Below are 23,239 nucleotides of genomic sequence, written 5' to 3'. Positions count from 1 at the left end.
AATATCTTCCAGAATTGAAGTTCTAGAAATGGCAAAGTAGTTTTATTTGACATACACTCTGCCCAATACCAACTATATATGCTCTAGACAAACTGTAATAAATAATTCTTTAGAAGCATTAGAGAGCAAAAACTGCAAAAGACATGATCCTTGAAAGAAGGAAAGATTTCTAAGTAAGACTGTCCTCTGAAGTCACTTCCTAGTTTTTGGCAGGGTATGTGGGAATCAGGCTATAACAGAAAATGACAGATCTACTGGACTTAAGAGACAGACAGTGAAGTATGTGACTGTGAAACAGCTATAAATTTAGGTGAAAAATCTTGGAAAGGACAGCATCATGCAGGAGGAGCAACAAAAGTATAGAAAACTTTTTCCTCAAATTCTTGAACTGTGCATGTGTAAGGAAAGGAAGCAGAGATCTCAATAGTTACCTGATGCTGGGAGACAAATCTGGACAAAGTCACACCAACTTAGAGGGCATTGGAAAACACCTTAGGCTTTCTTCTGAAACCAAAATGGTTAGCTAAAGACAAAATGCTATGTCCCGGGGTTAAAGGCAAAACTAAACGACTGTAAAGCCTTCCAAGTCCTAAAACTAATCTTCATCAGAGTCAGAGAGATCCACCAGTTATTTATCTTCAGAAGAAGAAGAAAGAGAAGAAGAAGGAGAAGGAGAAGAAGGAGAAGGAGAGAAGGAAGAGGAAAAAGAGGAAGAGGAGGAAGAAGAAGAAAAAGAAGAACAACAATAACAACAACAACAAAACTCTTTAGAGGAAAATAACAAAACCCAGAGTGTCAACAATGTATAATTTTAAATGTTCAGTACAGTACAGTATTAAAAATTACTAGACATCCAAAGAATCAGGAAAATGACCCCAAATCAATAAAATGGAGTTAGTAGTAGCAGACTACAGATGACCCAGACTCTGACTGGCATTAGCAGACAAGGACTTTAATTCAGCAAGTATAAATATGTTAAAAGATTCTCAGGAAAATTGTAGAGAATAGGTGAACAGATAGGGAATCTCAGTAAAGAAATGCTAACTAGTTTTTTAAAAGAGCCAATTTGGGGACTTCCCTGGTGGCACAGTGGCTAAGAATCAGCTTGCCAATGCAGGGGACACGGGTTCAAGCCCTGGTCCGGGAAGATCCCACATGCCGCGGAGCAACTAAGCCTGTGTGCCACAACCACTAAGCCTGCGCTCTAGAGCCCATGAGCCACAACTACTGAAGCCCACATGCTTAGAGCCTGTGCTCCACAAGAAGAGAAGCCACCACAATGAGAAGACCATGCACCACAATGAAGAGTAGTCCCTGCTCGCCGCAACTAGAGAAAACCCACGTGCAACAATGAAAACCCAATGCAGCCAAAAATAAATAAATTTTAAAAAGAGTCAGTTTGGAATGCTAGAATAAAAGAAAATACAGCAACTGAAATTTAAAAATAAAAATTAATAGGACGGACTTAATAGGAAGTTAGACAAAGCAGATAAAAAGATTAGTGAAAATAAAGATTGTTCAATAGAAATTATCCAAATTATACAACAGGAAAGAATTTTTTTTAATTATGTGCTTCAATGACCTATGGGACAATATCAAGCAATCTAACTTAAATAGAATTGGAGAATATTTTTTGAAGAAATATTGACTGAAATATATCCAAAGTTGGTGATAAATATTAGCCCATGGATCCCAGAAGCTCAATAAACACCACATCCAAGCACAACATAAACAAATGCTGAAAGCTAAAGATAAAGAGAAATGCTTAAGAGCAGCTAGACAGGGAAAAACTGATACATTACATTCAGGGGAACAAAGAAAGAATTACAGCAAACTTTTCACCAGAAATAGTAGAGGTCAGTAATTAAACTCAAAAGCTTCTACATGGCAAAGGAAACCATAAACAAAGTGAAAAGACAACCTACAGAATAGGAGAAAATATTTGTAAATGATGTGACTGACAAGGGATTAGTGTCCAAAATTTACAAAGAGCTCATGTGGCTGAATATCAATAAAACAAATGACCCAATCAAAAAATAGGCAGAAGACCTAGATAGATATTTCTCCAAAGAAGACATACAGGTGGGCAAGAGGTACATGAAAAGATGCTCAACATCACTAATCATTAGAGAAATGTAAACCAAAACTACAATGAGATATCACCTCACACCAGTCAGAATGGCCATCATCAAAAAATCTACAAACAATAAATAGTGGAGAGGGTGTGGAGAAAAGGCAACCCTCCTACACTGTTGATGGGTATGTAAATTGGTACAGCCACTGTGGAGAACACTATAGAGGTTCCTTAAAAAACTAAAAATAGAGCTACCATATGATCCAGCAGTCCCACTCCTGGGCATATATCTGGAGAAAACCATAATTAGAAAAGATATATGTACCCCAATGTTCATTGCAGCAGTATTTACAATACCAGGACATGGAAGCAACCTACATGTCCATCAATGAAGGAATGGATAAAGAAGATGTGGTACATATATACAATGGAATATTACTCTGCCATAAAAAAAAGAATGAAATGCCATTTGCAGCAACATGGATGAACATGGAGATTATCATACTAAGTGAAGTAAGTCAGACAGAGAAAGAAAAATATCGTATGACATCACTTATATGTGGAATCTAAAAAAAATTATACAAATGAACTTATTTACAAAACAGAAACAGACTTACAGACTTAGAAAATGAACTTATGGTTACAAGGGGGAGGGGTGGAGGAGGGGGAGGGATAGATTGGGAGTTTGGGATTGACATGTACACACTGCTATATTTAAAATAGATAACCAACAAGGGCCTACTGTATAGCACAGGGAACACTGCTCAATATTCTGTTATAAAATAAATGGGAAAAGAATATGAAAAAGAATAGATACATATATATGTATAACTGGATCACTTTGCTGTACACCTGAAACTAACATTATTAATCAACTATACTCCAATATAAAATAAAAATTTATTATTAATCAGCTATACTCCATTAATCAACTATACTCCATTATTAATTATTATAAATTAACTATACTCCAATATAAAATAAAAATTTATTAAAAATCTTTAAAAACAAAAGAAACAGTAGAGGTCAGGTAACAATAGAATGGCATTTTTAAGTGCTGAAGGATAAAAGAACTAGCAAGTTAACTATTAAGTTAACCATAGTATTATCCTATGATCTAGCAATTTCACTTCTGGCTGTATATCCAAAAGAAGTGAAAGGAGGGACTAAAACAGATATTTGTACATCATATTCTTAAGCAGCATTATTCATAATAGTCAAAAGGTGGAAGCAACCCAAGTGTCCATTGACAGATAAACAGATAAACAAAATGTGATACATATCTACAATGGAGCATTATTCAGCCTTAAAGAAGGCAATTCTTACACATGCCTCAACATGCATGAATCTTAAAGACATTATGCTAAAAGAAAAATGCCAGTCACCAAAGGACAAATACTGTATGATTCCACTTTCATGAGGTACCAAGAATTGTTAATTCATAGAAAGTAGAATGGTGCTTTCCAGGGGCTGTAGGATAAGGGGAATAGCAAGTTATCATTTAATGGGTAAGAAATTTCCCTTGCAGAACATTTGATCCTGTCTAAAATGTCCATAAGACATTTGATCCAAAAGATATTTTGTCCATGCCAAAAAGTTCTTGAAATGTGGTTCTGTCCAAAACATTCATGAAAATATTTGGTCTATGCTAAATAGTTTTGACAGGACCAAATATCAAGGACTTTTTGATGTGGACAAAATGTCTCCATAGATGTTTTGGACAGGACAAAATGTGACCAAATATAAAGAACATTTTGGCATAGATCAAATGTGTTATGGACATTTTGGACAGGAGCAAATGGTCCTGCAAATATCAAAGAAGGACATTTTGGGATGGACCAAATATATTATGGACATTTTGGACAGGATTAAATGTCTGCTAACTGGAATTTCAGTTTTGCAAGATGAAAAGATTATGTAGACAGATGGTCGTGATCATACAACGAAGTTTTATGCTTAATGCCACTGAACTGTATATTTAAAAATGGTTAAAATGCTAATTTTTACATTGTGCATATTTTTCATGATAAAAAAATCTGGTGAGAGGAGATCAAGATGGTGGAGTAAAAGGACATGGACTCTCCCTCTGCCCCCACCCCATGAACACATTGAAAATACAGCTACATGTGGAAAATTCTCACTGAAAGCTAAGTGGAGACTGGCAGAAAGACTCCTATACAACCTAGGCTGTCAGAAAGATCCACGCAGAATTGGGTAGGAAGGGAAGAAAAGTGATCAGGTCAGGACCTGTGAACCTGGGAGGGGATTCAGAGGAAAAAGGAGGTTACATGGATGAAGATCCTCCCTAGGGATGAGCAGTTCAAACCACCTATTGGGTGCCCGAGCCCTGGGGTCTAACACTGTGAAGACGAGCCCCCTTGGCTGGTTGGGAGGCCAGTAGGACTAACAGAAGGACTGTAGGAAGCCTGAACTCCACTCATGAGGAGCACACACTTGCTTGCTCCTGAAGCAGGGTGGAGAGGGTGGATTGAGACTGCACAGGTGGCTGGCTGGTTTCCCATGACGTCCCAGCGCACATCCTAGCCTGAGCCAAATGACCACTTGAGTCCTGCTTGTTTCATGACACAATTCCACACCTTAGCTAGGATGGCAGAGGCCAAAGGGAGGCTCATCTGTGAGGGACAAAGGAGGTTCGGACTCAAAGCAGTGTCTGAGTGGAGTGGGGGCTGCCATTACTGGCACTTTCACAGGCATCACATTGGAAGCAGTCCAGGTGTCTGACCTCAGCCAGACCACCACAGCCTGTACCCTGACACATGCCGAGCATCCATGCCAGCCCCTCTTATTCCAGCACTGCTTCCCTCTGGGATGAGGGTTCCAGTGCTGGGAGGCGGGAGAGCACACACTTAAAGGGAACAGAGCCAGCTCAGACCCAAACTTCAGGGCTTCTGCTTCAGCAACTTGGGACTCGACCCCTCCCTTTGTAGGGTGGTGATGGTCACAGAGCAGAGGAGAAGCCCTGGCTGACACCTGGCTCTGGCCCTACCATCTCCAGTCCCACTTCCTACCAAGGTGATGGTTGTCAATACACCCTGCGAAAAGATAGGACTTGTGTTCACTTCAGATCCAGCTCTCCCACAAAAGCCACTGGGCACATGCACACTGTATAGGGATGCTCTCATAAAGGGACACCCCTTCAAGACCGCAATAGGTAACTGTTTCATCTAATTTCATACACACAGAGAGAGTTGAGCAAAATGAGAATACAGAGGAATTTGTTTCAATTGAAAGAGCAACAGAAAACCCCTGAAAAAACAACCAGTGAAAAAGCAGTAAACAATTTACCAGATAAAGAGTCAAAGCATTAGTAATAAGAATGCTAACTGAATTAGGAAAAAGAATAGATGAACACAGTGAGAGTTTTAACAAAGAACTAGAATATGAAAAAAAACCAGTCAGAACTGAGGAATATGATAACTGAAATGAAAAACACAGTAGAAGGAATGAACAGCAGACTACGTGATATAGAAGAATGTGGAAAACATAGGCAGAACACTCTATGACATAAATCACAGCAAGATCCTTTTTGACCCACCTCCTAGAGAAATGGAAATAAAAACAAAAATAAACAAATGGGACCTAATGAAACTTCAAAGCTTTGGCACAGCAAAGGAAACCATAAAGAAGACCAAAAGACAGCCCTCAGAATGGGAGAAAGTATTTGCAAATGAAGCAACTAACAAAGGATTAATCTACAAAATTTACAAGCAGCTCATGCAGCTCAATGTCAAGAAAACAAACAACCCAATCCAAAAATGGGCAGAAGACCTAAATAGACATTTTTCCAAAGAAGATATACAGATTGCCAACAAACACATGAAAGAATGCTCAGCATCATTAATCATTAGAGAAATGCAAATCAAAACTACAATGAGATATCATCTCACACCAGTCAGAATGGCCATCATCAAAAAGTTTACAAACAATAAATGCTGGAGAGGGTGTGGAGATAAGGGAACACTCTTGCACTGCTGGTGGGAATGTGAATTGGTACATCCACTATGGAGAACAGTATGGAGGTTCCTTAAAAAACTACAAATAGAACTACCATATGACCCAGCAATCCCACTACTGGGCATATACCCTGAGAAAACCATAATTCAAAAAGAGTCATGTACCAAAATGTTCATTTCAGCTCTATTTACAATAGCCAGGGGATGGAAACAACCTAAGTGTCCATCATCGGATGAATGGATAAAGAAGATGTGGCACATATATACAATGGAATATTACTCAGCCATAAAAAGAAACAAAATTGAGTTATTTGTAGTGAGGTGGATGGACCTAGAGTTTGTCATACAGAGTGAAGTAAGTCAGAAAGAGAAAGACAAACACCATATGCTAACACATATATATGGAATCTAAGAAAACAAAAAATGTCATGAAGAACCTAGGGGTAAGATGGGAATAAAGACACAGACCTACTAGAGAATGGACTTGAGGATATGGGGAGGGGGAAGGGTAAGCTGTGACAAAGTGAGAGAGTGGCATGGACATATATACACTACCAAACGTAAAATAGGTAGCTAGTGGGAAGCAGCCACATAGCACAGGGAGACCAGCTTGGTGCTTTGTGACCACCTAGATGGGTGGGATAGGGAGGGTGGGAGGGAGGGAGATGCAAAAGGGAAGAGATATGGGAACATATGTATATGTATAACTGATTCACTTTGTTATAAAGCAGAAACTAACACACCATTGTAAAGCAATTATACTCCAATAAAGATGTAAAAAAAAAAAAAAAGAAGAAGAAGAAGAATGCATAAGTGATCTGGAAGATAGAATAATAGAAATCACCCAATCAGAAGAGCAAAAAGAAAAAAAAATTAGAACAGTTTTAAGGGATCTTTGAGACAGCATCAAGCATATCAACATGCACATTATAAGGATCCCTGAAGGAGAAGAGAGAGAGAAGAGGGTTGAAAATGTATTTGATGAAATATGGCTGAAAAATTCCCAAACCTGAAGAAGGAAACAGATATCCAGGTTCAGAAAGCACAGAGGGTCCCAAACAAAATAAACTCAAACAGACCCAGACTGAGACATATCATAATTAAAATAACAAAGGTTAAAAATAAAGAGAGAATTCTAAAGGTAGCAAGAGAAAAACAAAAAGTCATATACAAGGGAACACCCATAAGGCTATCAGCTGATATTTCTGCAGAAACTTTGCAGGCCAGAAGGGAGTGGCATGATCTATACAAAGTGCTGAAAGGGAAAAATCTTCAATCTAGGATACTTTGCCCATCATGATTATTATTTAGAATTGAAGGAGAGATAAAGAACTTCTCAGACTAGCAAAAACTAAAAAAGTTCATTAATACTAAATCTACCCTAAAAGAAATGTTAAAAAGTCTTCTCTAAGTGGAATAGAATAGGCTATAACAAGAAGAAAGAGTCTATAGGAAAGGGAAAAGAGGAAGAATCTATAGTAAAGGCAAATATATAGTAAAGGCTGAGGATCAACCACTGAAATAAGCTAGTATGAAGATTAAAAAACAAAAAAATGTAAAATCAACTATAACTACAATAATCAGTAAAGGGATAAACATGAAGATACAAAATATGACATCAAAACCAAAAATGTGGTGGAAGGGAGTAAAAAATGTAGATCTTTTAGATTGTGCTTGAACTTAAAGAACTACCTGTTTAAAACAGATGTAGCTATAGGTCAATATGTTGGAACCTCATGGCAACCACAAATCAGAAACATATACTAGATACACGGAAACTAGAGAAAAAGGAACAAAAACATACCACTAAAGACAATCATCAAATCACAAGGGAAGAAACTAAAAGAACAGAGAAGAACTACAAAACAACCAGAAAACAAGTAACAAAACCACATTAATACATACCTATCAATAACTACTTTAAATGTCAATGGACTAAATGCACTAATCAAAAGACATAGGTTGGTGATTGGATTAAAAAACGAGACCCATCTATATGCTGCTTATAAGACATGCACTTCAGAACTAAAGACACACACAAACTGAAAATGATGGAATGGTAAAAGATACTTCATGCAAATGGAAACAACAAGAAAGCAGGGATAGCAATACTCTATCTGTCTAGCATATCAGACAAAATAGACTTTAAAACAAGGTCTATAATAAAAGACAAAGAAAGGCATTATATAATGATAAAGGAATCAATACAAGAAGAGAATGTTACACTCGTTAACATACATACACCTAATATAGGAGCACCTAGATATATCAGGCAAATATTAACAGACATAAAGGGAGAAATTGATAATAATACAATAAGAGTAGGGGACTTTAACACCCCACTTACATCAATGGACAAATCACCAGACAGAAAATCAATAAGGCAACAGTGGTCTTAAATGACACAATAGACCAATTGGACTTAATAGATATCTACAGGACATTCCATTCAAAACCAGCAGAATACACATTCTATTCAACTGCACATGGAATGTTCTCAAGAATAGATCACATGCTAGGCCAAAAAACAAGTCTCAACAAATTTAGAAGGACAGAAATTATATCAAGCATTTTTTTCTGACCACAACAGTATGAAACTAGAAATCAATCACAGGAAGAAAAACGGGAAAAGCACAAACACATGGAGACTAAACAACACACAACTAAAAAAACCAATAAGTCAATGAAAAAAATCAAAGAGGAAATCAAAAAATACTTGAGACAAATGAAAATAGAAACACAACTTTCCCAAATCTATGGGATGCAGCAAAAGCAGTTCTAAGAGGGAAGTTTATAGCAATACAAGCCTACCTCAAGAAATAAGAAAAATCTCAAATAAACAACCTAACCTATCACCTAAAGGAATTAGAAAAAGAGGAACAAACAAAGCCCAAAATAAGCAGAAGCAAAAAAGTAATAAAGATCAGAGAGAAAATAAATAAAATAGAGACCAAGAAAAAATAGAAAAGATCAATAAAAGCAAGAGCTTGTTTTTGGAAAACAAAAAAAATTAATGAAACTTTAGCCAGGCTCATCTAGAAGAAAAGAGGGTACCCAAATAAAATAAGAAATTAAGGAGAAGAAACAACAACCAATATCACAGAGATACAAAAAATCATAAGAGAATACTATGAACAGTTATATGCCAACAAATTGTACAACCTAGAAGAAATGGACAAATTTGTAGAAACATACAACCTTCCATGATTGGATCAGGAAGAAATATACAATCAATCTGAACCAACTTATCACTAGTAGCGAAATTGAATTTTTAATTAAAAAAACTCCCAGGAAACAAAAGTCTAGGACTGAAGAGCTTCACAGGGGAATTCTACCAAACACACAAAGAAGAGTTAATATCTATCCTTTTCAAACTATTCCAAAAAATTGGAACACTACCAAATTCATTCTTCATGGCCATAATTACCCTGATACCATCCCAGACAAAGACACCACAAAAAAGAGAATTACAGGCCAATATCTATGATGAATTTAGATGCAAAAATCCTCAACAAAATATTAGCAAAACGAATTCAACAATATATAAAATGATAAAGTGTGATTTATTCCAGGGATGCAAGAATTGTTCAGTATTCACAAGTCAATCAATGTGAAACACCACATTAACAAAAGGGAGGATAAAGGTCACATAATCATCTCAATAGGCTCAGAGAAAGCATTTGACAAAATTCAACATCCATTCATGATAAAAACTCTCATCAAAGTGGGTATAGGGGGAACATATTTCAAAATAATAAAGGCCATTTATGACAAACCCAGAGCTAACATCACACCCAATGAAAGCCTTTCCTCTAAAATCAGGAAGAAAGCAAAGATGCCTACTCTCAACACTTCTATTTAACATGGTATTGGAAGTCCTAGCCATAACAATCAGACAAGGAAAAGAAACAAAAAGCATCAAATTGGAAGAAATAAAACTGCTACTATTTGCAGATGACATGATACTATATGTAGAAAATCCTAATATCTCCACCAAAAAAAGCTACTAGAACTAATTAATGAATTCAGTGAAGTTGCAGGGTACAAGATTAATATATAGAAATCTGTTGTTTTTCTATACACTAATAATGAACTATCAGAAAGAAAAAGCAAGAAAACAATAAAGTTTAAAATTATATCAAAAAGAATAAAATACCTAGGAATAAACTTAACCAAGGAGGTGAAAGACCTATACTCTGAAACCTATAAAACATTGATGAAGGAAATTGAGGATGATACAAAGAAATGGAAAGATATCCTGTGTTCTTGGACTGGAAGAAGTAATATTAAAATGTTCATACTATTCATACTACCCAAAGCAATCTACATATTTAATGCAATCCCTGTCAAAATACCTATGACATTTTTCACAGAACTAGAACAAATCACCCTAAAATTTATATGGAACCACAAAAGACCCTGAATAATAGCCAAAGCAATCTTGAGAAAAATGAACAAATCTAGAAGGATCACACTCCCTCACTTCAGACTATACTACAGAGCTATAGTAATCAAAACAGCATGGTGCTGGCACAAAAACAGATATATAGGTCAATGAAACAGAATAGAGAGCCCAGAAATAAACCCACACACTTATGGTCAATTAATCTATGACAAAGGAGCCAAGCAAATGAAGAAAAGACAGTCTCTTCAAGAAGTGGTGCTGAGAAAACTGGACAGCTACATGCAAAAGAATGAAATTAGAACATTTCCTCACACCATATACATCAATAAAATCAAAATGGATTAGAGACCTAAATGTAGGGCCTGAACCATAAAAATTCTAGAAGATAACATAGGCAGAACACTCTTTGACATGAATAGTAGCAATATTGTTTTGGATATGTCTCCTAAGGAAAAAGAAACAAAAGCAAAAATAAACATATGGGGTCTAATTCAAACTTAAAAGCTTTTGCACAGCAAAGGAAACCACTGACAAAACAAAACTACAACCTACAGAATGGGAGAAAATATTTGCAAATGATATGACCAATAAGGGGTTAGTATCCAAAATATATAAACAATTCATACAACTCAATATCCAAAAAACAAACCACATTAAAAACTGGGCAGAAGATCTGAATAGACATTTTTCCAAAGAAGACATACAGATGGTAAACAGGCACATGAAAATATGCTCAACATTGCTAATTATTAGAGAAATGCAAATCAAAGCCACAATGAAATACCACCTTACACCTGTCAGAATGCCTACCATCAGGAAGTCTACAAATAATAAATGTTGGTGAGGATGTGGAGAGAAGGGAACCTTTGTACATTGTGGCTGGAATGTAAATTGGTGCATCCACTATGGAAAACAGTACAGAGTTTCCTCAAAAAACTAAAACTAGACTGCCATATGATCCAGCAATTCCACTGGTGGACATATATCCAAAGAAAATGAAAACACTGATTTGAAAAGATACATGCATCCCAATGTTTATAGCAGTATTATTTATAATAACCAAGATATGGAAGCAACCTAAGTGTCCATTAACAAATGATAATGAAAAAGTGGTATACACACACACACACACACACACACACACACACACACACACACAATGGAATATTACCTAGCCACAAAAAAGAATGAAATTCTGTCATTTGCAACAACATGGATGGACACAGAAAATATTATTCCTAGTGAAATAAGTCAGAGAGAGAAAGGCAAATACTCTATGTTATCACTTATATGTAGAATCTAAAAAATAAAAGAAACAAATGTATATAACAAAACAGAGATACAGATATAGAAAACAAAAACTTGTGTTTTTCAGTGGAGGGGGAAAAGGGGAGAGGCAAGATAGGGGTATGGGATTAAGAGACACAAACTACTATGTATAAAATAAATAAGCAACAAGGATATATTGTACAGCACAGGGAGTACAGCCATTACTTTGTAATAACTTTAAATGGAGTGAAATAATCTATAAAATCATAGATTAATCTATAAGATTATTTAGATTAATAGTTAGTTAAATAATCTCTAAAAATATTGAAATATTACCTCACACCTGTCAGAATGGCTATCATCAAAAAGTCTACAAATGATAAATGTTGGTGAGGATGTAGAGAGAAGGGAAGTTTTGTACACTGTTGGTGGAATGTAAATTGGTGCATCCACTATGGAAAACACTACGGAGGTTCCTCAAAAAACTAAAAGTAGAACTACCATATGATCCAGCAATTATGTTGTACACCTGAAACTAATATAATACAGTAAGTCCCCTACATACGAACCTTCAACTTACGAACTTTCAAAGATGCGAACGTGCGTTCGCATGTCCAATCACGTAAGTTAGTTCACATGTCTGGCGTACATTGTCAGGTGCGTGCATCCTCTGTAAGTGGTTGCGCTTTTGTGTACTTTACTGTGCAGTACTGCGTAGAACACCATAGTACAGTATCTTTATTTCAAGCCCAGGATTCCGGAAGCAAGTGTAAAACCAGCAGTGATGTAGCTGGTACTACTGTACTTTTCAAGGTACTTTACTGTAAGATTAAAAATGTTTTCTTATTTTTTCTGTTTCTTTGCTTTTATGTATTATTTGTGTGAAAAGTATTATAAACCTATTACAGTACAGTACTATATAGCCAATTGTGTTAGTTGGATACCTAGGCTAACTTTGTTGGACTTACAAACAAATTGGACTTACGAGCTCACTCTCAGAATGGAACAGGTTCATATGTAGGGAACTTAACTGTATTGTAAATCAACTATACTTCAATTTTTAAAAATCTGCAGTGGAAGACACCATAAACAAAGTAAAAAGACAGGTGGTTGAAATGTTTATTTATGGTATCTTTTAAGTACAGATTTTTTTAAATTGTGGTGAAGTATATGTAAGGTAAAATACAGTGAACATTTGGATGAATACCCTGTGTAGTTAGACAATGGAATGCCAAATAGCAGTTAAAATGAATGAACTAGGATGCTTGTAAGGGGGAATCAAATGATCAGCCGTGAAGTTCAGGTTGGATAGGGAAGGAAGAGAGACGAGAAAGGACCTGCTGATGAGGAAAACAGAGATCAAGAGACTGGAAATTTCTATGGCTTTATTTCAAAACCTAGTATTGAGTGGAAAAAAAAATCACCAAAAGATATTCACAGTATAATATCATGTATGTATATTTTCAAACCCATAAATCAATACTATATATGATTTGTGGATACATTTACATATAAGTAAAGTATAAAACCAGGATGGAAATGATAAGTAATAATTTTCACATTATTCTCTGTGTTCTTCTGCATATATGAAATATTTCCTAATTAAAAAAAATAAGTGCCTAAGCTACAGGCACAAGGTCCATGAAGAAAACTGGGGAAGTAGAATCAAGTGCCCACGTGGCGAAGTTAAAAGGACAATTCATCCTCTGAGACTTGGAGGGAAGGAGTAAAAATAAATGCAGAAAGTGACTGGTTTGGAAATAGGAATGTAGGAGTTGAGAAAGGTCATGTCTGATAGCCTTGATTTACTTACATGAAGTAGGAAGGAGGGCCACCTGTAAACTGAGAGAAGGGAGGGGTTGAGGAGGGTCTTTGAGGAGAATGTCAAAGGTCACTGAGGGTACTATGAGAAGGGGCTGGCTAAGGGCCTGTAAAAAGATTACTGGACAACACCAAAGGCACAACTGAGGTAAGATACCGTGAGTGGGTCCAATCCTCACACACAGTGAATGTCTGAAGTAGCACATGCACAGATGAAGAAGTCATAGATACCGTCGAATGTTTAGGTTAGATATTACATGCAAGGGGAGGAACAGTTAAGTGCATCCAGGATGCTCATGAGAGAGCAGGTCCGATGATCAAGCATGAGATTGGGCTGATTGGGGAAGGAAGAGCAGCTAGAAAGGAACTTCTGTGTAGCAGGAAAGCAGACAGGAAACAGAGGACTGGAAGTACCTATGAGGTCAAGGGGCAGGTGAGAGGATGTGAAAGATGGAAGATGTTGGGGTCAGAGAGTGGACTTTTGAAGCAGCACTACTTTGGACTATTGTGACAGTACTTTTCCCTAGGGGTAACTTTTTGTATCTCTGCAACAAGGAATCGCTTGATAAAGCTTGTTGCCTCCAATTCTTCTAGAATAATCGATTGAATAGATGAGGTTAACTACAGAGGGACAGTCAGATCAATAAGGCTCAGTGTTCAATTCAACTGAACTATAGCAATACATAGTTGATAACCCGGTGTTCAATTAGGTATTTATCAGAGGCAAATTTGGGTGCTAATTAATTAAGCCTTGAGAAAGCAGGCAGACATGGGTAGTCACTAGGAAATTAGTGTGTGGACTAGGTCTCTAAATTATAATAAATGCCTTACCTTTGTAGAGAATGGCTCAGGAACAAGGTTGGGCAGAATTTTACAGATAAAACAATAATAGATTCACTATCAAACGTTAATAAGAATAAAGCAAGTCCTGGGAGTAGAATCCACCTAGGAATATGTCATCCCAGCTGCCTCTTTGCTTTCTTAATTCCCATGACAACCCATCCTAAACCAGAATTTGGTGCTACAGAAGCAACCCAGAGGAAAGAGTGGGACATAATTGCTCTACTGTGATGCAGGAAGTTCAGTAACAGGTAATAGGGGTGATTTAGGGCTACTCAAGATTTGTTTTAATCAGATATGGTAAGACACACAGACGTGGAAATGACTGTCATGAAGGAAGGTATATATTGTAAATACCAATCCCGAGAAACAGGAGGCACAGCACACCATGTAGGGCCTCAGAAGGAAGCACCAGGGTCTGTCAGGAGACAGAGGAAGTGAGGGGAAAACAGAGGTAAGAGTCTTTATTGTGTTTTCTGTGGGAAGGAATGGATGAGACAGGGTAAGCAGGTTTAGGATTGGCTATTTTGAGTAATTTCAGTGGGCTCTGGGTGTAAATACTGTCTTGTTGTTGCATATGAAAGGCATTCCTAGGAGAGCTGTTTACTATCTCTAGGAGTTAACCCTGGGAAGGCATCCCTCCAAGGTAAGCAAGGCCCTAGATATTAAAGCATCACATTACAGAAAGTAAAAGACAACGTTAATACAATGGGCTATCTAGAGTGACCACACAGGACTGAAAACATATGTGTCTAATGGATCAACAGAGAGATCTCTCCTTGCCAATTCCCAAAGTGGAACTGCAATAGCAGAGAAGTTACAAATTGTAGGGAGAAGTTACAAAATGTAGTAACATTCATGAATCTCTCAGGTTTAATTAGTATTATATCTCACATTAATGAAGTTTAATGAAAATAAGCCATGCTTACACAGGCAAGTATTTTGACCCCATATTCTCAATGAAATACACAGAACATCAAAGATCATTATAAACCCAGAAAGTATGTCAGGCAATTTATGCTTATTGCCACTAGATGACACTGTAGCTTATTGCTTTTGTGATTGTCAAAAGATGCCTGCTCAGAGTTCAGTTAAGATCTTTTTTATTTAAATAAAACATAGGGCTTTGCAACTAGTTTTTATTAATTCAAGAATCTGATGGCATTCAGAAGATGCGGTCAAACATGCTGCACCTTCCAAAGCTCCTAGAATTAGAGCTTTGCCCAAATCCCTGAAACTGCATAGAAAATTGTGTGCATGCCCACACACATGTGCATTTTCCTGTGGGGAGGGTCCAGAGCTCTCATTAGAGTTTAGAGTTCTCTGTAACCCCCATCACATGCCAAGAAAGAAGTGAAGAACCAATCCCCACTTAACTACACCTGAGTTCATCTCTATGACTTCCAAAAACTAATTAAAGATAGAAACAAAATAACTTCTCAGATAACACTTTCTGACACTTAAAGATGTTTTCTTCTCAATTTGTGAGAAAGGAACAAAAACTGTTTTTTATGACCATGGGTGGATAGTAGTGAGTTACAGCCGACCTGCAAAGCTAGACAGAATGACTGCAAAGTCAGGCAGAGATCTGGGCAGTGAGTAAGGGGTCACTGTGAAGCATCTGCTGTTTTTTTACGAATAGACACAGAGATGTGAAGCAAGAAAATATATCAGACACTGAGGCAACCTGCCTGAGACCAAGGTCCTAAGTGAAATTTCCATCCAAGGGGTGTGGGGGACAATTTCATTCATAAAAATGGGCAATAACTGATGGAGAAGAAAGGCATGTAACCATTTTTAAAACAGTCAAGCTCTGGTATTCAAAGGTATGACTTTATCAGTAACTGACTTTAGCTTTTTTCTCAAGGCCCTATTTTCATATGGTAGCAGAAAAAATCATAACAATTTGAAGGAATGCATCTCTTTTAAAACGTACTGAGTTTGGGGTAAATACTGTAAGCTCAGGGGGGCTTATGTCTCCAGTCCTGACATCAGGGGAGTGGGCACCCTGTCCATGTTGGACTGTCTGCTGGTGGTATCTGCTGTTGGTGGAAGTCATCATGCATTCTCTGAGCAGGGGTTGTGCATGAATATAGCTCCAAGGAGCTTATGACCGTTTCTGCTTCTCAACCACACCTCAACTCTTACTGAAGCTGCTGATCTTCTAACACTTAGCCACATCTTCCAGCTGGTTCCTCCAGAGAGATCTGTACCTTCTCAGTTCTAATCATAGTAGTTCTGTGCTTTAATTCTCTGGTACATAATAGGCACCCAAAGAGTATTTGCTGATTAAGTAACACCAAGGAACCCTTGCTTTGCCCTTCCTCCATTCATCGCTCCCTTCCATCTTTCTCCCTGCTACCAGCCATGACAGCATGGCCTCACCTACTCACCTTATCAATACACGGTTCCTATCAAACTGAAGAGAACTTATGGTTCCAACTGTTAAAAAAGTGAAAAGTTTCTACTTCCTTACTATGGGATTTATTTTGAGAGCTGAAGGAAACCTATACTGTAAGTACTGTTATTATTTTGCAGATAAGAAAGTCGAGGCTTCAAGAGTTTATGTAACTTCCCCAGGGTCACAAAGCTAAGTGATAAAGACAGGATTCAAACCTAAGTACATCTGTCTTGACAGCTGGAGCTTTTAGCCCTTCTGCACTTAAACTATTATTTTTGTGTTCGCTGTCTCTTTCAGATACAATGACAGTGGCTATGTTGAAGATGTTGAAGTAAATTTCATAGTGTGGGAAATACATGGCAGGGATGACTATAGCTTTAACAACACTATGAAGAAGGTATGACATTTTGGATTTAAATAGAATTTAGCATGCAATTAGACAAGTCTTTCCATTTTAAATCTATATATAAATTATCTAAGGAAGACAAAACCAGTCAGCTGTAGGTAGGAAAAATAAATATGACCTCTATATTGAATTCTATGACTATGAAAATTCATTTATGAAAAAAGAAATCACTGTCCTATAGAACGGACTTAAAGGGGTCAGAAAAGATAATGTTTATAGTAGGATGATGCAATTATTGATTAATATTTTATTTTCTCTCCACATTGTATTTAATGTTTGATTATTTATGGGCCTGCATTTCACTCTCAGACATTCATCACATTTGTGCTAAATCAAATGGACACACTCTAGGCTTCATCTCACTTTGACTTCTTTGCAGCATTTGACCCACTGACCGTGGCTTCACTGTCCCCACACTCTCCTGGTTTTCCTTCATCCTCCATGACTGGTCATTCTCAGCCTCCACAGTGAATCCCCTTTATTCTTCCTGTTCACTTTGCAGGCCACAGCAGAAAGGCCTTCCTACTCCAAATCACCACAGTTCACTCCCATCTCTTCTACGTGGGGCTTTTTGCCCTTGAGGGCCTCCCATCATGATGGAGCCTCTCTAGAAGTTACCAGCATTGGTTCCTGAGATTTGTCAGAGATCTCATACAAAACCAGGGATGACTCCTTCCAAAGTAACTTTCTCATCTACCAGAGACCTTCATTCTCCAAGAAGTAGAACCTACATGGGTGACAACAAAGAGAACTGAATTCCACCTGCTACTCCCCTCCACATTACTGCAATTATGTGACCAAACAAATCCATCACATCGCACATTCCTGCCTCATTCACAACTAAGTCGGACCATGTGACTGATTCTTATCACTGGAGTATGAGCAGAAGTGATATGTGTCCAGGATGAAGTACTTAAGAACTTCACATGCACCTCCATGCTTCCCATCTTCCTTCACCTGTCAATATATTACAGCAACGATTAAAGATGGAGTAGATGTGAACTGGATGAAGGGGATAAGGGACTTCAAGAAGCCACTAGATTTTTAAAAGTCTGAGTTTTTAATCTACTTTTTTGAGGAGAGTCATCCATAGGAGCCATTTAACCAGGGACATCTGCATTGGATTATGTGTGATCAAGAATTAAAATTTAGTGTGTAAAACCCCTGAGGGTTGGAGTTTTTATTGCAGCAAAGCCGACCAGTATAGCTCCTCCTATTAAAATTACATTTAAATGCAAACATTTCAGTCTCTGGACCCTTTAGCTCTCTCTTTCCCACTATTCCTCTGCCTCTTTTTCTCACACAATCTAGATATCTACTTTTTCTCACACAATCTAGATATCTCTAGATATCTAGAGAAACCCTCTGCTTCTCCCATTTTTCTTCTCTTCATTGCCTATCTAACTTAAACTCCACAGTTCGGTCCTTCGGCTATTGTCTCCCCAATGCCTATATGTCACTTTCCCCAATACTGTTCTTGTTTAGTGTTACGCAACTTTAAACATTAATCTTTCTGCCTTATCCATGCCTATATCTGAGCTACTAATCGCTTCTAGAAAAAAAATTAAAATTGCAATAACTGGAAGTATGAACTCAACTATTGGGAGTGATCACTGAAAAGAGAATTAGCCATCTAGAAGAGAGGTCAGAGGGAAATATCCAGAATTACACGTAGAGAGATAAACTGATTTAAAATATAGAAAAGGAACATAAAGGAGATCCAAAGCTAAGATCTAAGAACTGGAGTCCTAAGAAAAGAGAAGAGAGAGTGTTGGTCAGAAGCAACATTTTCCAAAACTGATGAAAGACATCAAGGCACAGAAAAAGTAATCTGCATCCAAAAACATCACAGTAAAATTTCCAAAATCAAAAATCTTTAAAGTATTCAGAGCAAAAAAGATAACTTACCTTCAAAAAAGTAACTATAAGATTTAAAGCTTATTTCTCAACAGAAACAATAAAAACCAGAAGTATTTGAAGAAAACTATTTTTAAGTTACTGAAAGAAAATAATTCCCAAACCTAAAATTCTGAATACAATAGAAATAGCATTTTAAAAAATGAAAGTGAACAACAGATAATGTCTTACAAGGTACATGAAATTAAAAGAGGAAAAAAGTTTAAGAAAGAAATGAAGGATGAAATAAAAATGATTGGAGAGAAAGTGACAAATATTGAGGATAGGCAAAGAATAACTGGAATTCCTGAAAAAGGAGAACCAAGGCAAAGGAACAAAACAAATACTAATAATTCAACAAAACACAACCACCCCCCACCGAAAAAATATTTCAAACTTCTTATTGAAAGAGCATACCATATACTTCAGAATATCAAATCAGAATAGCCAACCCATGTGGGCATATAGGCAAAAAAGCAAGAAATTTATAAGGAAAATTAAATTATCATCAGACATTTTATAGCAGTGTTGTATGCCAGGAGAAAGCGGAGTCAAATATTTAAGATACTAAAGGAAAATAAATACAAGCCAAGGATTTTACATCCAGCAAAACTGAATACACTGTAAATGGCACAAACCGCTCTCAGTAGGTAGAAAGCTCTGATAATATTGCTCCCAGGAGCCCTTCCTGAGTAATTTACTAAGTAAGAAGCTTCAGAAAATCAAAAATACTAAAGAGATATCAACATAAGGACTAGGAGGAAGCATTATAATATAGTATATAGCTACTTACAAGACTAAAACAAAATGAGGGTTAAATGGGTTAGAATGTAATATATAATGGGTGTATTCTCTGACAATGTAGATCTAGTACAATTATAAAATATGATAGGAGAATGTGAAGAGCATATACAAGGGAAAAGTATAAGTGTTTTCAGTAATCATGACACTGGTGATAATATTTGTATTGTTTTTCTAAAGTTTTGAGGTGTATAATGTAAGATAAACCAAATGTGTAATAATGACATTTTCTAATACCACCATTCCTCACCAAGTGTTTTGTTGTAAAAGCAAGAAGATACATATGTTAAGATAGAAGAAGTTAGACAAAAATCTTGAATTCGAATAGGACTCAATATGAACTCATGAGGTATTGGATATTGCTCTGGATATAAATTTATTAATCAAATAGAGAGATAGATAAAATTATCCTATTCTGACCGTTAAAATCTTAGAAACATAACAAATCAGTAGCTGAAAGTATACTTAGTAGCCAGATTGTTGTTTTGAAATACCGTTTCCCACTAAATGTACTGGGCATTCTTAGATAAATTGCTGATTCCACGCCTGAAGGAAGAAATGTACAAGATGAGCCTAGAATAGTTTGGCATACCCAATAGCAAGGAAGTATCAAGGACTGCTAGAGTCATTTAAAAATAAGCACAAATCGGGCTTCCCTGGTGGCGCAGTGGTTAAGAATCCGCCTGCCAATGCAAGGGACATGGGTTCGAGCCCTCGTCCCGGAAGATCCCACATGCCGCGGAGCAACTAAGCCTCTGTGCCACAACTACTGAGCCTGCGTTCTAGAGCCCGTGAGCCACAGCTACTGAGCCTGCATGCCTAGAGCCTGTGCTCCACAACAGGAGAAGCCACCGCAATGAGAAGCCCGCACACCCCAACGAACAGTAGCCCCCACTCACCACAACTCGAGAAAACCTGCACGTAACAACAAAGATCCAACACAGCCAAAAATAAACTAAATTAATTAAAAATAAATAAATAAAAGTAATCATAAATCAACATCAAGAGGTTTCTACTGGCCAAAGATGGGACAGTTTGAGCTTCCTGGAGAATGATTATTGCAATGGAGTAAAACTCATTAAATATATTAAATCGAGGAATTCATGATTTTTTTATTTAAATCACCTTTACAGAATGATAGGAAACCAATTCCTTATTTTGAAAACTGGTAAATAAAGAGAAACAAATATTTATCCTATTTTCTTCAAATGAACTCTACCAATGGACAAACAAACAGTAGATGAGGGGAAGCATCTCTTTATAAAATTATTCCAGTTGACAAATGAAAAAGTAGAATTGAAATATCACCATTTTATAATCCAAATAATAGAGGTTATTATAAACAAATTTATATCAACAAATTTGGCAATGGACAAATGCCTTGAAAAATACACCAAAATTTCTTGTATTCCCCCCTCCAAAAAATAGAAAACTCTAATCTCAGATGGCTTTCCTGATGAAGTCTACCAAATATTTAAGAAAAATTTTACTTCAGCCTTATAAAAACTCTTCCAGAGTATAAGGGTGGGAGGAAACACTTTCAACTCATTTTGTGAATCCAGGAGGACTTGATGAGGACCTTAAGAGAAGAGAATGATGAGCCAATCTGACTCATACCATAGATACAAAACACCTGAACAAAATTCTAGCAAATCAAATACAGCAACTTATTAAAAAATAATCCAGGGCTTCCCTGGTGGCCCAGTGGTTAAGAATCCACCTGCCAATGCGAGGTCACAGGTTCGAGCCCTGGCCCGGCAAGATCCCACATGTCACAGGGCAGCTAAGCCTATGAGCCACAACTACTGAGCCTGCGCTCTAGAGCCCACGAGCCACAACTACTGAAGCCCGCGTGCCTAGAGCCCGTGCTCCGCAACAAGAGAAGCCACGACAGTAAGTCTGTGCACTCCAAGGAAGAGTAGCCCCCACTCGCCGCAACTAGAGAAAGCCCATGCACAGCAACAAAGACCCAACACAGCCAAAAATAATAATAATAATCCATCCAGGCCAAGTTTTCTTTATTTCATAAATTAAGCATTGGGGATATTTGAAAATCAAAGTAATCCACTATATTAACAGTATAAATAAGAAAAGGCATAAGATTATTACAACAGTTGATGAAAAGTCATCTGATTAAAAAGTTATCACCCATACATAACACTATTTTTTAAATAAATCTTGGAAAATTATAAATAAATGGTAACTTCCTTAACCTAATAAAATGTCAATACAAAAAACCTGTATAAAACATCATACTTAATGGTGAAAATGTGAAAGCCTTCCCTCTGAAATCAGGAATGAAACAAGGAAGCATGTTCTAACCATTTCTATACAACATTGTTCTTGATGTCTGTAATAAGGTAAACAATAAACAATACAAATAAATTAAAAGTGTAAGGATTGGAAAGGAAGAAATGAAACTCATATTCACAGATAACATGGTTGTTCATCTGAAACAAAGTTAATAAGTGAGTTTAAGAAGTCCTCTCTGTACAAGGTCAATATACAAAAGTCCATTGTTTTTCTGTATATCAGCAAACATTTAAATAATTTAAAAATTAGATATATAATTTTCAGCAGCACTAAACTATACTAAATACTTAGAAATAAATTGATATGTAAAACATATGTATATATATATATATAAAACCTTTCTATATATAAAACCTTTTGACAGAGTGGCTGTTTGCATGAAGCTCAGACATGGAAGTCAATGACTGAGCTTAACAAGCGCCTCCCGTTAGAAGAAGCCTGGGGACCTGAGGTAAGAAAAATATTACCTTGCAAATTGTTTATTTATAATAACTAACTTGGCGTTTTAGTATTAAGTGCTTAATGGAAACACTTTGGGTTTAAATTTGATTTTGTAAATCAAATCCAATTTTTCTATTGGATTATGTTATGATTTCCAAAATGCTTCATCTTAATTCTATTTGATCTTCTGTTGCCCCTGCATTACTAACAATTTTGTTTTAATTTTCTCTTCTGAAAATCTGTTTGCAGATTATTAAATATCTGACAAACATGTTAAAGCATTGAGACTGAGTCTTTCTAAAGAATACCTGAAGTTTCAATCTTGTGTAACTGAAAGATCATTTCTGAATGTCAGTTATCAATCCTATACTGTTTTCAAGTGAATTTTCTTAAATTGAAATTAATTTATGTTATTTGGCAAATCAAATCATATCTCATGAATAAAATGTGACATATGAGGTACTTCAGCCTGTAAAATGTAAACCCTACAATAAGAATGTTATTTTGCTTCTACGTCAGAACCTATACATGTCAAGATAGAGATATATACAAATGATATGTATCTTCCTCTGTATTCTCAACTCCAAACCATCCATTT

At 36.6% G+C, this 23,239-nt stretch overlaps 1 protein-coding gene across 1 annotated transcript in view; it reads left to right on the top strand.

Annotated features, from left to right (window-relative positions):
* The window catches only part of CATSPERE (catsper channel auxiliary subunit epsilon), a 220,738-nt gene that overhangs the window by 173,041 nt on the left and 24,458 nt on the right, over nt 1-23,239 (top strand). Inside the window, exons 17-18 of the mRNA XM_029226890.1 lie at nt 17,082-17,181; nt 22,565-22,651. Of these exons, the coding sequence (XP_029082723.1) occupies nt 17,082-17,181; nt 22,565-22,651 (187 nt within the window). The remainder of the gene's footprint in view (nt 1-17,081; nt 17,182-22,564; nt 22,652-23,239) is intronic.

The sequence above is a fragment of the Monodon monoceros genome, unplaced genomic scaffold (genome assembly GCF_005190385.1).
Source record: "Monodon monoceros isolate NGI ecotype Baffin Bay Population unplaced genomic scaffold, NGI_Narwhal_1 Super_Scaffold_18, whole genome shotgun sequence".
In the NCBI taxonomy this organism is placed as follows: domain Eukaryota; kingdom Metazoa; phylum Chordata; class Mammalia; order Artiodactyla; family Monodontidae; genus Monodon; species Monodon monoceros.
This window is presented reverse-complemented; position numbering and strand designations above follow the sequence as displayed.